The 17,723-nt window shown below is 47.6% G+C and overlaps 1 protein-coding gene across 1 annotated transcript in view; it reads right to left on the reverse strand.

The window, feature by feature from the left end:
* Positions 1-17,723, reverse strand: part of LOC144790700 (solute carrier family 12 member 9-like) — a 525,473-nt gene that overhangs the window by 17,722 nt on the left and 490,028 nt on the right. The window contains exon 10 of the mRNA XM_078665423.1: positions 347-539. Within this exon, the coding sequence (XP_078521549.1) occupies positions 347-539 (193 nt within the window). The remainder of the gene's footprint in view (positions 1-346; positions 540-17,723) is intronic.

Here is a 17,723-nt window from a genome sequence, read left to right on the forward strand (position 1 = left end):
CTGAAAACAAGTGAGGCCACTTTTGCTCAGGTCCCCTGCCCCCGCTCAATATGCAAATGTTAATGGGCCGGCCCAGCGAGAGAAAGGGAGTGACACCTCTGCTGTTGATAAAAGGGAGGTAATGGACGCCCATCTACCTCCAGAAAGGCCACTCAGGCACCCACTGGGCAGCATCGAACAATGCAGAAACCACCCAAATCGGTGCCACAGGCTGCTCAAAAAAGCAGCCCACAGCTGGAATTCGGATACCAGCCCATCGGGAATTGCCCAAGTGCCTGCGTTACCAATCCGACCCTGAAAGTAGGGGTCACAGCATGGGGATCGGTTGGCACAACATGCGCCTTACCTGGTGGAAGATGAGGGCCTGGGTGATGAATCCCCAGCTTGTGCTGGGCGCCAGGTAGTGCAGGACCAGCAGCAGCACCAGCATGAAGGCGATGGTGGCCGAGGCGTAGATGGCATTGATGAGGAACATCATGACGAGGCAGCCCACGACGCCCAGCAGGCAGGTGTACCAGGTGAAGTAGCGGAACGTCGGCCTAAAAGATGGAATGGAGAAGTAAGTCAGAGGCAGCCCAAGGATCACCAGGTCCAAAAGCTGTCAGAACTCCTCTAAGCACATAATGTTACTAGATTTTACAACTAAACAGGCAGTCATGAGTGCAGTTACCTTGCAGGCACTAGGGCCATGATTTCAGTTGTGCATCAGGTGCAGTGACACCAGGACCCAAAGCTCTCAGAACCTCCCTAAATTCCAAATATTGCAATGTTTTACTTCAGAACAGGCAGTCACAAGTGCAGTTACCTTATAGGCAATCGGGCCATAATTTGCATCAGGTGCAGTGGCACTGGGGCCAAAAGTTGTCATAACTCCTCCTAACACCAAATATTGCTATATTTTACTACTAAACAGGCAGTCACAAAAGCAGTTATCTAGGAGGCACTAGAAGCATGATTCAAATGGTGCAGCTGGTGCAGTGGCACTGGGCCCAAAAGTTGTTAGAACTCCTCTAACACATAATATTGCTATTACATCAATTAATTCTATTATTTCCCTCTTTCATTTCCTTTCTTAAAATGTTGCTATTATTTACCCACACTATGCCACTAGAAACAGCACAATATGTTACCTTTTTGTATATAAACAAGTCATAACACTTTAACAGACTTTCTGTAACTTATATTGTACAACTACTTGTATTTAGTTATTTGCTCTTAGTAAAATACTATTAAGAAAAAAATATATATATAACCACTATTTTGGTGGGTGAGGAGATACCAGAGAGAGTTTGGGAACCCTGGGACAGTAAGGAATTGAGGAGGGTACCCCTTAATGGATAGAGGTGGTGGTGACAAGTGATCAGTTAGGAGAGGTGGGTGATGTTCAGCGTAAATTAAAAAATAAGACTCTGGGTGGGTGCAGCTGATAAGGTTGTCAAGAAGTAAATAATGTTTACAAAGAAAGCCCAACCATTGGGCTGTTGCCAGAGTCCAACCTACTCGTTACCAATGAATTTTTCAGGGATTTAGCCTTCTACTCCATAACACATGAGGAAACCGACTACATGTCTTTAAAAATTAGTTATGTATGTATTGCTATTTATATAGTACAAATTATCTAGCAATCAACAGAGCGCTGTACATTATGTGAGCGATTGGAAGATGATCTTGTAGAGCAAATGAGATTACACCAGTGGTTAACTTGTAAAAACATAAGTACCGGGGCTCTTATCAAGAGGCAGCTTTCACTAGCCCATTTCTCCTGTTAGCGCCGCCTAAAACAGAACCAACTATTAACCCTGAAAGTGGGGAGAGGATGTGCCATAATGGCCAGAGCTGCCACCCTCAGAGCTGGGGAACCAGGTTTGAGTCCCGGACTCAGCTCAACATCCTGTGATTCTGGGCAAATCACTTAATCTCCCTTTGCCTACCATCAATGAATGTGTTCTTAACTGGTGCTCATGAAAAGATGAAAAGCACTGGTGGTGATGATTAAGGGCCAGTGCTGAGCACCGGAAACCACCAGCTCAAATTAAGCACTGGATTACACAAATACATTTCACATTTTTTAGGCACAAGGAGATTGAGTGATTTTTCAAATGTTATCACATGATGATGAGTCTTGGGCCAAGGCCAGGATTCGAACCTGGTTCTAGAGGCAGCAGCTGCAGCCGCTGGCCACATCTCTTCACAGCTTACCTGCTGACGGTACCCAAAATAAGTCAGGTACTTACCAGTAGGAGCCAGCTAAGGGAAAATGCTGGTTTCACAGGCTTAGCTTGTAAACCCAAAGCCCTGTGATGCAGAACATACAGCCACTGTGACCACCAGTAGGAACAACCATCCCAGAAGACACAGTCGCCAACATTACCCCCATCAGGCATAGCAGGCCGCCAGGTAGAAGTAATGCTACCAGACACAATCATTTACATACTGAGAAAAGCAGTCACAGTTAACCCCATCAGAGACAGTGAACTCCATAAGCTCACTCACCCAGATACATCACACCAGTCAGGCAAAGCGACCCCCATTTGGCTTAGTCAAACCAAGCTTCAAGCAAAGTTACCCCAACAAAGTCACTCATATCAATCAGGTTAATTCTCTCCAATAAGGCAAAATCATCCCAGTGAATCAGATCAGAGCACTGTACACCAAGCCGAGTCCCACAGCCAGGGCGGGACTGGCTGTACAGGGCATCGTGCATTCCCTGCAAGGCTGGAAGGGTGGGGACCGGTTTTGGACCGGTGGGTGATGGTTGATTTAATATCAGAGATCAGATGACGATAGTCTGAAAAGGCAGAGGGAAGTGGTCACTCTCAGCTCTCTCAAGCATTGAGACCTGGGTGTGTGTCTCAAAAAGGATCTCATGTATGGAGCTGAAATCAAGGTAGAAGTCCTAGAAGAAGAATAGGAGGTGTCACCCAGAACATCACCCTCAGTACATCCATTTGCTATTGGATAATTATTGTGTAGCAATAGAGTCTGGGCTCTTCTATCCAAAACCTGCCTCTGAACCACCCAGGTGTCATTAGAATCCTTTATGTCAGGTTAAAGGCAGATAAGCAAGTTATTCTAGCATAAAATGTCCAGTGATAACAGGGACTGCATCAGGAACAAGAGAATCCATTTTCTCCAATAATACTTCCAGCATCTTCATAACAGGCAACAAATTTGTATTTGGGGTAAAATACACAGATATGATAATGAAATAAGACACATTGGTCCAGTAATTACCAGAGAGGGAAAGCGAATGTGTAAGGTACACCATAACAATAATATAAAAAATAGATTAAGATCAGTTGATCCTAGAATCATCAAGTCAGCAATAGGGCGGTTCATAGGACCTTTTACCGCTCTTGATATGAAAACACCAAAGTACATAAGTTGACATTTATTGATTACCCAGTCATCAGCAGACTCTGATATCGAAGAATGCGTCGCATGAAGGCATTCTCCGTCAGCGGGGTCATCACCCTAATATTCAAGGTCTTGAGTCTCACCCCTACTGGACACCCATATTGTCCCAATTGCCACTCCAGGAAAGTCACCCTCATTGGGTCCAGTCTGTTCTCGGCATGCACTCTCACCCATGACTCGCCGTCAGCATTATCCAGGCCTCACTAGATTCCCTTCCAGCCACCTGCACAGGAAAGGGGGCTAAAAAGTGTGGGCGGGGCAATGGGCAGAGAAAGTTGAAAGTTGAAAGTATTTGTAAAGCGCACTGTGGCCAAGCGGCTTCCTGGCGCTGGGAGGATTTGGCGGTAGCAGAAGGAGAGGGCACCAGGAGATTACTGAGGAGAAAAAGCTTGAGCAAACAGGTGAGTTTTAAGCGCCTTGCGGAAATGCAGATAGTTAGTAATAGACCTAATGGAGAATGGAAGACTGTTCCAGAAGTGCGGGGCAAGGGTTGAGAACCTCGTGCCGCCTGTTCTGGACTTACGGAAGCGGGGGACACTGAGAAGTGCCTGACTGGAGGAACGGAGGTCACGGCAGGGGAGATAGTGGGTGATCCTAGAATTGATGAAAATAGGAGCCGCGCGGGCCATGAAGACTATACATCCCAACTTAAAGAGGGCTCTCTGCAGGACGGGGACCTGAGAAACATTGAACCAAGACTCAGCAGACAAGAAGTTGACTGACCCCAGTACTCATTGCCAGCACTAGGGGGCAGTGTTCCCTGGCCACTGGCCCTCTTGGTGGCAGCCGCTCCAACGCTGCACAAACAGAGGGAGGGAGCAAATCCTCCTTATCTTTTGAAAGAAGAAGCTAAAGCAAGACTCTCTGTGCCAGAAGCTCTTCTTGCAGCACCTTAACTTGCATAAACTTCTGTGCTGGTGCCGTCATCTAGCATCCGTATGCACCAGAACTGGCACAATCGCCATAACAGAGACAGACCACACTGGTCGCTGAAAGCAGTGTCAGGGAGTCCGGCGTCGGAGGCCCCACATTGTGTATTTTGCATGTTCTGCTTATTTCTAAACTCTTTGCTTAGCAACAGGCACCCAGCTAAGCTAATGCACTTGGCACCGGGTGGCATGCCGCTAATGCTATACACTTAGCGCTGTAGGTACCACAATGCGCCTGCAATCATTTACCATTAACACTGGTATGCCGCTGATGCTATGTCTAGTTAGTCAAAACAAAAAGCTCTATTAGACACCTCTGCAGGCTCTCTCGCTTGGGTATCAGGCATGGCCACTAATCCCTGGTATTATACTATCAGGCTCTGACTCTGAAGTGGAGCCCATTTCCTTCATTTTGTGTGCAGTGCTGGTTACCAACGCTAGGATCCACACGATTATTGTTTCAACCGCAGCAAAGTAAGCCTACTGGTTTTGATTGGGTGGAAGCATATACACCCAAACCCAAAAGATAGATGTACACTATGATGGTTTAAAAAAAAAACCTGTACACTATGGAAAAGATGGGCTGGCAATTTCCGATTTCCTGGGTGCTGAGTGGGATGACCACCTCACTCCATGTCATCATGGTCATTGTTTAAAGTCTTGGGCTTCAGTGAGCTAGCCTAATTGCATTTTGGTCTTGTAGTCTCATTTTGCTGACCTAACTGGACTAACAGGCTTGAAGGCAATCATTTCTAGGCTAGATGTGCAGATTGTAAACTACGTCTGCAAGAAACTGGGTTTTGGTAAAAAAAAGCACCAAAAGCGTAAAGCGCCAACTGTGGATTTCTGGTTGCGCCAGACCCAGACAAAGTCACAAGTTCAGGCCGATCACGATGGAGCGTGGATTGGCTACAGGAACTAGTTTGCGTAGCGTTGCGAGGATTTGCATCAAAGATGCCTTGCGCAGCCGAAGCAATGTGTTGGTTGCAAGATGGGGGGTGGCTGCACTGCAAGGGCCTCATCATTGTCGAGGATCACATTGAAGGGGCTTGCAATGCGAATTCCAGCGTCAAGGATGTGGTGCACAGTCGGGGCGATGCATTGGTTCCGAGGAGTGACGAGGCTGTGATGCAGAATCTGGCGTCATCATTAAGGCTGCTGTTGAAAGGAAATGCAAGGACCTGCATTGAGGATGTGCCACGCAGTGGTTGCTCCGAAGGCGATACGGGCTGCACCCATGCTGTGGGTCTTTAAGACGGGTCCTATCCACGCAGCAGCGGAGATGCGTTGGTTCTCCTCAGGGGTTGCAATGGTGAAGCAAAGGAGATGCATCAGTTCCGCTAGATCCCCGGAGGCTGGTAAAGAACTTTAAGCCCACTTCCAAGGGTCCAGGACTGTGGTGGCACCACTTGGAAGGGTAGACTCCCAGATGGCAGAGTTCAGTTGCAGAGGGAAGGCTGTTGGAAGCCTGTAACGTCCCTGAGGCTTCAGATCGGGGGGCCAGCCAACTAGCCCTTGAAGTAACTCTGGGTTCTGGGTTCAAGAGATGGAGGTCCAGTCTTTTTCACCCAGGTAAGAGGGCATCAGGCAGCAGGTCAGCACAGCAGGGCAGGAGTTCTTTCAAAGCAGCAGTCCAGCAGAGTGGCAGTACTTATAGCAGCACAGGAGTCCTTCTTCCTGGCAGAGTATCCACAGGTCCTGCTGTGTACTGAAGTGGTGGTGTCTGAGGTCCAGTATTTATTATCATTTGTGCCTTTGAAGTGGGGAGACGCTTCTAGATGCATGCCTTTGAAGTGCCCTGCCTACCTGGCCCTAGTTCCAGACTAACTAAGGGTGTATGCAGTCCTTTGTGTGGAGACAGGGCGCAGCCTTTAAGTCTAACTGGAGTTAGGCCCAGCTCCTCACTCCCATCTCTCCAGGTGATGGCCCATGCAGTCACACCTAAGCGTCCCATTGGGTGTTGCTGGCTAGGAGGAATACACAAAGCCCAACTGCCAGCTACACCAAGTCATGTGACCCAGAGACAGGCTGCAGGCACCAAATGGCTAAGGCAAAAAAAAAAAAGCCAACTTTCTAAAAGTGGTATTTTCAAAATTGTAATTGAAAATCCGACTACCCCACAAGTAAGGCTTTTAAATTACGAATCCAGAGACACCAAACACAAACTGGTAACATGTTCTCATTTGAAAATGACACTTATATAATATAATAAGGTAACTCAAATGTTATCCTGTGGAGTTCGTAGGCCTTGCAGTAGTAAAAAATGTATGTAAGAGTTTTTTCACTACCAGGACTTGTAAAACTTAAGAATACATGTCAAACTTTTTTAATGTGCTGCACCCCGCCCATGGAGCGTTCCAGGGCCTACCTTAGGGATGGCCTACATGTATTAAAAAGGAAGGTTTTTGCCATTCAAAAGGTTAATTTTGGCAGGTCGACATAGTAGTTTAAAGCTGCGCACCCACACAGGCTGCAGTGGCAGGCTTAAAACATGCTTAAAGTGTTACATAAGTGGGTGGCTCAATCAGTGCTGCAGGCCCATTAGTAGCATTTAATTTACAGGTCCTGGGCACAGGTAGTGCCACTTTACTATGGGACTTACAAGTAAATTAAATATGTCAATTGGGTATAAGCCAATTCTACCAAGTTTTAAGGAGGGAACACAAGCACGTTAGCACTGGTTAGCAGGGCTGAAGTGGGCAGTCAGTTTTAATTTTAGAGACAGCCTCTCTTAGCGTAATATTATTCAGAAGCAATATGTAAAATAGAAGTTCAATAGGTTCATACATCAAGAAATATATGAGAAAACTATATATGGGCTGCTAGCAAAGGAAGAATAGGGAAATGACGTAGGCCTGCTCTGTGTATGAACATATGGAACAGTATTTGCATAGCTTAGACCTAGCTGGAAAGGACTGACTGCTGAAGAGTGGAAGGGAACTCAATGTTATGATTTAAATTGTTACCACTTGGACAGGTAACAGGAAATGCTACTATGAAGGTTATAGGTGCTCCCTCAAGAGATACGTATTCAAATACGTATTCAAAATAATACTGTTGTCGATGTTGTTCCGGAAACTCAGTTTGTAGATGCAGAATGCCTGCCTTTGTTTTTTTTCCCCATCTTGCTCTGGGTCGGGCTGGGAACCGAAAGCAGCCCTTGGCAAATTTTGTCAGACCAGTCCCCTACTGCAAGTAACAAGCAAGCCTGTCCATTGCAAGAAGGTTTCAAGTAGGGAGGGGGGTTCTCTGCCCAAATATTATTTTAAAAATTAAATACATCAAAATAATTAAAAAAAAAATTATTCTGAACCTGATCCAATCATTGAATAGATGAAGGGAGGGCTGGGCTGCATGGCTCAATGGAAAGTGAAGAGTGTGTGGATGAAATAACTCAAGAATAGATGACAATGCATAAAGATGTTTAATTATGTGGTGCAGATGGTCAAAATGCACTGACAAAGATGGGTGATCTGGTTCTCATTTTAGCTTCGACATGAAAACATAACCATCCCCAAACACTACTATCATTAGGTCTTATGAAACACGCATAGCCTGAATGTATTTAATACAGTGCACTGACTTAACACCTCAAGGAATTAAAGCATTAAGCTTTGATCTAAAATTGGTAAAGAATAAAATAACAAACTTCAGGAAAAATTGCACAGAAACCTTGCATCAATCCTGGATTCCACTTGCTATATATTTCTCTGTGGTGGTCGCTACTGGGTAGTTATAGTTACATCTATGGGGCTTATTACAATCTCGGTTAGAAGCCTCCGACCGAGACCATCGATTTCAATTACGACCGCCTAATTACAATCTATGTGGTCAGAACTGAAAGCACCCGGTCATTTCGTCTGGATCCAATGGGCTCAAGGAGCCCGTCAGCCAATCGGAGACTGGCCCGTAATCCCAATGGATGGCGTATCCACCGTTGGATTACGAAGCTCGGTTTCCCACAGGCTTTCTATGTTGGGCTTCCTGATATGGAAAGCCTGTCGGAAAGTGAGTATGGGGCCCGTAGTAGGGCACCTCTCTCTTTGTGGCCACCGTTAGGTGCCTGCTTCGTGGTGCAGGGATGAACACAATCTCCCATTTCTCTATGGGAGCTTGTGCTACAGCCGGTTTATGCACCATGTGCGGTCGCATCATACTTCTGCAGTCGGGACCACCGCGATTATGGTAGTTGGAGGCAACTCTGACCGACATCATAATTGGCCCCTAAGTTTCTTATATGATATGGCTTTGTTGGTTTGCTTATAACTTTGACAACTTTTCACCAAACTTTCCAAAACGTTTCGGGGTGATCCGTCAAGTGGGGACCAAGAAAAAGGGGTCTGAAAATGCAAAATCTCCATGCAATTTCCATATGGCATTTTGAAAAGGGCTACAGCCAAAACGGCCAAATGTATTTACACCTAATTTGTCAGGAAGTCAGATGTTGGTCCTGAAAGCATACTTTTTGTGATTTGGTGCAAGCCGTTAAGTAATTTTTAAGAAATTAAGGTACACTAATATTTGTATATATGAATGTTGGATTCAACGGACTCTTGCGAGAGTCCTGCAAGCTCAACCTAAAAAAAGAGATCGTTCTGATTGCAAGGTATCTTTCTTCCCCGGGAGTGGCGGTCCGGCAGAAGCGAGATCTCGGATTGTCTGACTGCAACATAAACAAAAATTTTGCAGCAGGCATCACAGGACTCAGGAACTTAGGGCGTGATTACGAGTATGGCAGTCCATAGGACCGGCATACTCGTGGTGAAAACTGCCGCACTGCCAGGCCGACTGCCGCATTATGAGTGTGGCAGTCTCACCGCCACAAGACCACCGCAACTGCTGGGGACCAGCGATCCCTTGGGTTGTGGAGCAGCAGTCTGTCCTAGAAATATGCTGGTAGTGCCGCAGAAATATTCAGAATTTCCTCACCACCACAATTTTCATGGCTATTCACCCGCCATGAAACTCACATGGATGATGTCATCAGTGATGTCATTTGAGATGTCATCAGTGATGTCAATGACCATGCCATGAATGATGTAATATGTGACGTCAAGAGCAGTGCATTGCGGGGGTGTGAGTTATAGTTAGCTGAACTAACTATAACGGTGGAATTTCTATGGTTTTGAACGAGTGAAATGCCCACCTAACTATAACGTCTCTGAAACCTATGGTTTTTTCAGTGAATCTATATATGCATACATCATTTGGTATTCTTAAAAGGGATACAGTTATTCATGCACAGTTGTAAAGGTAAGACTTACAAAATATGATCACCGCACTTCGGTATTTATTTAAAGGCACAAATATTAACCCTATAAATATTGACAATTTGGTCTGGACCAAGGAGGTTCTGACCACAGTTCTAGGTATCGGTTTAATAAATGACTAAGGGGGAGTAATAGCTGGAGAGATGGTCTCAGCCCTGAGATTGGGAGAAAGATGCACAGACTCTGGGATCAAAGCTCTGCTTGGCTTCGTATAGGGCTTGACTTGTTCTCTTTCATGGCCAGTATCAATTTTCTGGGACTAGTACATCCTAAAGAGGCTGTATACACTTTATATTACATTACACCTGCAGGCTACAGAAGACAAAACAACAAGCCGCGCTTCTCCCAACTCAGAGGCATCCGGAGAGTCTAGACATTTGTAATAAAAAATAAATTAGTAAATTGTCAGCACTGAAAGTACAAGGCACATGAGCTAAAACTATCTGGAAAGAAAGTGTGAGAAAAAAAAACTGAAGTAAAAAATGTGTTGTTCTTAAAAGCGCTTGTGAAGACAAAGAGATTGGCACTTAATGTCCAATCAATACTTGTTACTGTTGCTATCCTAAGGAGAAGAGCCCTGGTTTCTTGCAGCCCATGTGGAATGAAGAGCGGGGGAGGGGGCTGCAGGAGCGGGTTTCAGGCCACCAGGAGTGAGCGTCTGACCTCACTCAGAGAACCCGCCGCCACCTCAAAGGGGAGGGGTCACTGGAGACAGGGAAGCCACTTCAATTATGGAGGGAGGGGCGGAGCTTGGTCAGTGAAATAGGAGGGGTGGGGGGTGAGCTTCAGATTTTCCAACAATCATGCTGGCATATAATGTTAAAATACATTACACGACAAGCAGGGCACATGATAGGTGCAGTGGAAGGGGAGAGGAATGCGGATTGGGAACTAGGTAAGAGAAAACACAATATTTTGTAAACTAAGCAACTTTTTTGGGTTTTTTAACCCCTCCCACGCGTGTGACGGAACCGCTCCGTCACGACCCTCGGGTGGCCTGCGCTGGTGACGGAGCGGTTTCGTCATGGCCCGGCCGCCGCGCCTGCGCGGCGCGTTCTATTGAGCCGGCGGGGCCGTGATGGAACCACTTTGTCACAAGCACAGCCCACCCGAGGGGCGTGACGGAGCGGTTCCGTCACAAGCGTCGGAGCACCGCGCGGCCCCCCACCCCCTTAGCGCTGCGGCGGAATTTCCGCCGCAACGAAAGGGTTGAAACAGAGGACGGGAGAGAGTGTGTGTGCGCACATTTGTCTTTGTGTATGCCATGATCCCTGTTGAACGATGACAGAGACCTCACTATGCCCGACTGAAAGCGCCTGTACCCAGCTATTCATCAGAAAATACATTTATTAGGAGTGTGTTACACCCCAAACATCCCTCTGAGGCTTTGCCCCTGGATGGGCAATAAGGGCAGTGCCACCTCCATCCACCACACAGAGAAACTGTGGCCACCTCGAGTGCACTCCTAAGCAGTGCTTACTATATAAAGTAATAAGTGCCAGGCCCACTTTTCTTTTTCAGAAGTCTGCAGCGGGCAGTGACAGAGGTCCAGTGCTGAATGCCATAGTTGGGTAGTCTAGCTTCCACCTCATGCCTCTTTCATGCACCACACCTCACTCCCTGCCCCTCTATCTAACTCTGCAAAAAGAACAATTGATAGTACCCAGCTTTACAAAGTTTTTACAGGTGATGCTGGCAATATCATGCCACTACAACACATTCACTACAACTAGTGACACCCCACAACAAAGAAAACAAGCATTTACAATGCAACAGGTCTCGCAGCATTAAAGTTTGAGTTATTGGCATTGTGTATGACAATGCGTTGCATAACTTTTTTAGCAAACTTTGAATTGGTGAGCAGTCAGAGTGTGTGCAAGAGTATGCTGTTCTTGAAAGCAGTGTGGTAGAGAGTGTAGGAATTTGGGTGACCTGAGCAATGTGGATGATGCACCTCACGCATGGGGCTGACGCAGTTATTATTCACACAGCTCTGATGGTGCACCTTAGGCACGGGCTCACAGCTGTTATTATTCACACAGCTCTGATGATGCACCTCACGCATGGGGCTGACGCAGTTATTATTCACACAGCTCTGATGGTGCACCTTAGGCACGGGCTCACAGCTGTTATTATTCACACAGCTCTGATGATGCACCTCAGGCACGGGCTCACAGCTGTTATTATTCACACAGCTCTGATGATGCACCTCACGCATGGGGCTGACGCAGTTATTATTCACACAGCTCTGATGGTGCACCTTAGGCACGGGCTCACAGCTGTTATTATTCACACAGCTCTGATGATGCACCTCAGGCACGGGCTCACAGCTGTTATTATTCACACAGCTCTGATGATGCACCTCACGCATGGGGCTGACGCAGTTATTATTCACACAGCTCTGATGGTGCACCTTAGGCACGGGCTCACAGCTGTTATTATTCACACAGCTCTGATGATGCACCTCACGCATGGGGCTGACGCAGTTATTATTCACACAGCTCTGATGGTGCACCTTAGGCACGGGCTCACAGCTGTTATTATTCACACAGCTCTGATGATGCACCTCACGCACGGGGCTGACGCAGTATCATTCACACAGCTCTGATGATGCACCTTAGGCACGGGCTCACAGCTGTTATTATTCACACAGCTCTGATGATGCACCTCACGCACGGGGCTGACACAGTTATTATTTACACAGCTCTGATGCACCTTAGGCACGGGCTCACAGCTGTTATTATTCACACAGCTCTGATGATGCACCTCACACACGGGGCTGACGCAGTTATTATTTACACAGCTTTGATGCACCTTAGGCACGGGCTCACAGCTGTTATTATTCACACAGCTCTGATGATGCACCTCACGCACGGGGCTGACGCAGTATCATTCACACAGCTCTGATGATGCACCTTAGGCACGGGCTCACAGCTGTTATTATTCACACAGCTCTGATGATGCACCTCACGCACGGGGATGACACAGTTATTATTTACACAGCTCTGATGCACCTTATGCATGGGCTCACAGCTGTTATTATTCACACAGCTCTGATGATGCACCTCCGGCACGGGCTCACAGCTGTTATTATTCACACAGCTCTGATGATGCACCTTAGGCATGGGCTCCCAGCTGTTATTATTCACACAGCTCTGATGATGCACCTCACGCACGGGGCTGACACAGTTATTATTTACATAGCTCTGATGCACCTTAGGCACGGGCTCACAGCTGTTATTATTTACACAGCTCTGATGCACCTTAGGCACGGGCTCACAGCTGTTATTATTCACACAGCTCTGATGATGCACCTCCGGCACGGGCTCACAGCAGTTATTATTCACACAGCTCTGATGATGCACCATAGGCACGGGCTCACAGCTGTTCCAGTGCTTCCTTCTTTTTAATGGGGGCAACCTGGCTGGATAAATGCAGCGAAGTTTCTCAATGTAAAGACTTTGCTGCCTCAGCTGCATGTTTACTTCGTTTCACTGTCTCAGAAATGTCCCTTTAAGTGGTTAAAAGGCTACCTAAACAAGAGCAAAGAAAATACACCCCTAAAAAAAATTAAGCCCCCCGAAGCCCGCTTACCTGTGGTGCGCGTGATGAAAACTACTGTGGGGCGGGACTTCCGTTTCCTGCTGGAAGCTCGCGCCCACGGAGTGGCTGGCAAGAAGAGGAGCAGTCAGGAGAGGAGCAGTGGTGACGCGGGGCTCCCATGCCCGAGGGAGAGCCCCGCGGTGGCGGCTGAAGTCCGTAGTTTCGCCGATGAGGTGAGTGGGGCTTAGTTGTAGTGGGGGGGCGGCGGGGGAGGGTGTGTGTCTGTGCGCGCTCTTGTGTGTGTGCGGCGGGGGGTGGTGGTGTGTGTCTCTGTATGTGTGCGTTCGTGTGTATGCTTGCGTGTATGTCCGCTAGTGTGTGTTTGCGTGCGTGTATGTCTCTGCGTGTGTGCCTGTGTGTGTGTGTGTGTGTGTGTGTGTGTGTGTGTGCGCACGCGTCTCTGTGTTGGTGTGGGTGTGACTAGCCTGCCGGAATCGGAGCGCGTGGTTGTGCGCGCCACCCGCTCCGATCCGATTCTGGCAGATGCGCTCGGCCAGGTCTTGTCTCCTCGAAAGCTGCGTCGCTCACAATAGGTCTCTGGCGAGACCGCGCTTTCGCGCGGTTAACGCCAGGAGACCTAAAAAACCCATTTGTGATTACAGTGAGATAAGTTACAATGCATTACATTTGCAACCCATTTAAGGGTTAAGGTGGGTGGGTGGCTGTTAGGATTTGGAGACAAGTAGAGTTGAGCGGTGGGATGGGTTTTTGGGGTTCATGGATTGATGTATAGGGGTAGCAATGGTATTTGAGGATTCAGGCATTGGTAGTATACAGCAGTACTGCCTCAAGAACTGGCTTTTTGGAAGAGACGGAGCTGCTCAAACCCACCCACCCCCAATCGCCTTAAGACCCTCACGGGTGAGTAGCGCACTTCACATATCCCTGATTGATTGATTGATACAGCAGACATTTTAGGGTTTAGGAATGGGTAGTGTACGTTTCCTGGCAGATTTCGTGATGAGCACTGTCGACGCGCGTGTTATTGACGTCACCCCCTACTTGGGGGACCGGAAGAATGGAGCCGGTGCCACTAATTCTGTTTGTCCCGGAGATATCTGTGTACTGAAGGTTTGGTAAGGGAGCTTTCAATCAATCAATCAATCAGAGTACTTGTAAAGCGCGCTACTTACCTGTGAGGGTCTCAAGGCGCTATGGGGGGGGGCGGGGGGTGCTGCTACTGCTCGAAGAGCCAGGTCTTGAGGAGTCTTCTGAAGGCGAGTAGGTCTTGGGTCTGCTGTATGTGGGTAGGGAGGGTGTTCCAAGTCTTGGCGGCGAGGTAGGAGAAGGATCTGCAGCCGGAGGTCGTCCGTTGGATGCGGGGGACAGCGGCGAGGGCGAGGCTGGCGGAGCGGAGCTGGCCGGCGGGGGTGTAGAAGCGGAGTCTGCTGTTCAGGTAGGCTGGTCCGGCGTTGTGGAGTGCTTTGTGTGCGTGGGTAAGGAGCTTGAAGGTGATCTTCTTGTCGACGGGGAGCCAGTGTAGGTCTCTCAGGTGGGGGGTGATGTGGCTGCGGCGGGGGACGTTGACGATCAGTTGGGCGGAGGCGTTTTGGATGCGTTGTAGTCATTGTAGGTGTTTGGCTGGGATTCCTGCGGAGAGTGCATTGCCGTAGTCCAGTCTTGTGCTGACGAGGGCCTGTGTCACCGTTCTTCTTTGTTCGGTCGGGATCCACTTGTAGATCCTGTGGAGCATGCGGAGGTTGTTGTAGCAGGAGGAGGAGACGGCGTTGACTTGCTTAGACATGGAGAGGGAGGAGTCGAGGATGAATCCTAGGTTCCGTGCATGGTCAGTGGGTGTTGGTGCTGTTCCCAGTGTGGTTGGCCACCAGGAGTCATCCCAGGCTGAGGGGGTGGGTCCGAGAATGAGGACCTCCGTCTTGTCCGAGTTCAGCTTCAGACGGCTGCTACTCATCCAGTCGGTGACGGCCTTCATTCCCTTGTGGAGGTTGGTTTTGGCGGTGTGTGGGTCCTTGGTGAGAGAGAGGATGCGCTGGGTGTCGTCGGCGTAGGAGATGATGTTGAGGTTGTGATGGCGGGCCACTTGTGAGAGGGGGGCCATGTAGACGTTGAACAGCGTTGGGCTGAGGGATGAGCCCTGGGGGACGCCGCAGATTATGACGGTGGCTTCGGATCGGAAGGGTGGGAGGCGGACGCTCTGGGTTCCGCCAGAGAGGAAGGACGTGGTCCAGTCAAAGGCCTTCTCTTGGATTCCAGCTTCTAGGAGGCGTGTCTTTAGAGTGCGATGGCAGACCGTGTCGAAGGCGGCTGACAGGTCCTGGAGGATGAGGGCTGATGTTTCGCCGTTGTCTAGTTGCACCAGCTTTGTTCTTGTTTCAAAGATAGTGTGCCCCGGGGAAAAGCGGGAGCTATTCCCATGTTCGTTGTGCACAGGCAGTGCATGTAGACTGCTGGCTGTACCCGACTCAGTGTTTGGAAAGTGCAGTGCTGTTTTCAAGCATTTCCCTGTTGCAATTCTCCACCCTCGTTTTCACTCATGTTGGCGAGCTGCAATTGCGGTTAGCTCATGGAGAGTACTGTGGAACTAATTAGGCATCTTGTTCACGTATGAAGTAAGACAACTGTGCTATTGACTGCTGCTACATTGACCTTGTAAACAGGATACAGTCCTTTCTGGTTGCTTTCACTGTCCTGTATTTATTTTCTCCACAGCAGGGGTTAGTACTAGAGAGAGCTACGTGGCCAAATCTCTCGGTCCCTGTTCTGCTATCCAACTGCTATATAGGGTATGTGAGATTCATGTATCCATACCTGTCTCATTACCTGGAAAGTCATTGTATGGTCTTTATGTGTTTCTTGCTTAATGTCCAAGTAGATGCGTATTTATGCAGTGGATGATCTTCTACTAAGAGACAGCTCTTGGAGCATAAGCCAGCACAATGTTTATTTTTTTACAGGTATAAACAGGGGCAGAAATTGTATGATTAACCCCTTCCATGCTCATGACGAGCTCAGCTCGTAATGCAGCACAGTGCTCGTATGCTTATGACGAGCTGAGCTCGTCATGATCACACCCGTTTTTATTGCTGTCCAGCACAGCAGGGGAATATCGCAAGCAGCAATGAGGTTAAATAGATTAGTACGTCAGAGTCATATGTGCTTAGCAGAAACGAAAGTTGATTGTTTTTCCTAATGTTTCAGGTCTCCCTCCCCGCTGTCCCCTTCCTTACCTTCCCGCGCTTGATCACCTTTAATGTCTGTTCACTTGCTATCAGACGTTGGGGATATCAGGAGGTGGACCACATTGATCCTGAGGATACAGCTCCGACAGTCAGTCAGCCTCAGCTTGCAGGTTTGCCCTGCTCGAGGAGAGCTTACTTCCAGACAGGTTCATCGGGACAATGCCATGCAGCTTCCAATCAACATTGAGGTCTTCCCAGGTATGGAATTTGGGCTTCACTCGCTCTGAGCTTTCCCATTGACGACTGCACTGGGATCCTGGTCTTTAGCAACCCACTGTCGTAGAACCCTGCTTCAGATCCAAGTTGCAGCTCATTGACAACCTCTTTTTCTCCATAAAAGGTTTTAAATCAGAAGGTAAAATTTCCCCCTTGAGCATCCTGTACCTTGTGTCTGAGTCACGCTCCATTGCGGACATCCTCAACTTTTGACATTGACCAGTTGCTGCTTTGTATTTTTTGGGGCTATTTTTAATACAATCTTTAAAAATTCATATCTCCAGTACTACTTATTGGATTTTTTATGTTTTGATGACATTACAATTATTAAAACATTCTTTATTTTTCTAACTTGGTTTGGTATTTTTCTTGTGTTGTCACTTCGTAACTGTTTAAGTACGGCATAAATCCTTTACGTATTGGATTTAAGTAAAGCCTAACTGGTGTACGCCAAGCTACTTGAGGGTTAAGCTCATGTTTCTGTAGTGACTTTAGTGGTTCACTGCAAAGGTTTGGGATTATTATTTGACAGAATTACAGATAGCAAAACAATATACAAACCATATCAGTAGAGCCTAACAAGAGTCATCAGTGTGAAAATCATCTACTCCTGGGGTTTCTCAAAGTGGATGACCAACGCTGAAATTTATGCCTCCTTTAGTAATCTGTGAGATTACATGTAACAAAATATCTCTCCACAGCCTGTAACATAGTGGAATAAGATTTCACTGTTAGCCATTCAGTGATCATCTGGCAAAGCAAAATGCTCTCTCCTAAGAGGGTCTAACAAGGATTCTGATAGGTGAATTCTTCTGTACCCATGGTTTGTCACATGGGAAACCAGCACTAAAACCCTTGTCTACTAATGTAATCTGTGAGATTTCATATAACAAAAAAAAATCTGTGGGCTTAAATTTGTAATAATAGTAATCCACCCTTATCTGCCCCTTGACTTTAACATATGCTTGTCACAATAAATACGTCAGACCTGCTGTCTTTATCATAATATTGCTTGATAAGCAGATCAGGACCATATCCATGCCTATGGACTTGCCAGCAGAACCAACTTAGACCTGCTGTATTGAGTA

Source organism: Lissotriton helveticus, chromosome 11, assembly GCF_964261635.1.
Source record: "Lissotriton helveticus chromosome 11, aLisHel1.1, whole genome shotgun sequence".
Lineage (NCBI taxonomy): Eukaryota > Metazoa > Chordata > Amphibia > Caudata > Salamandridae > Lissotriton > Lissotriton helveticus.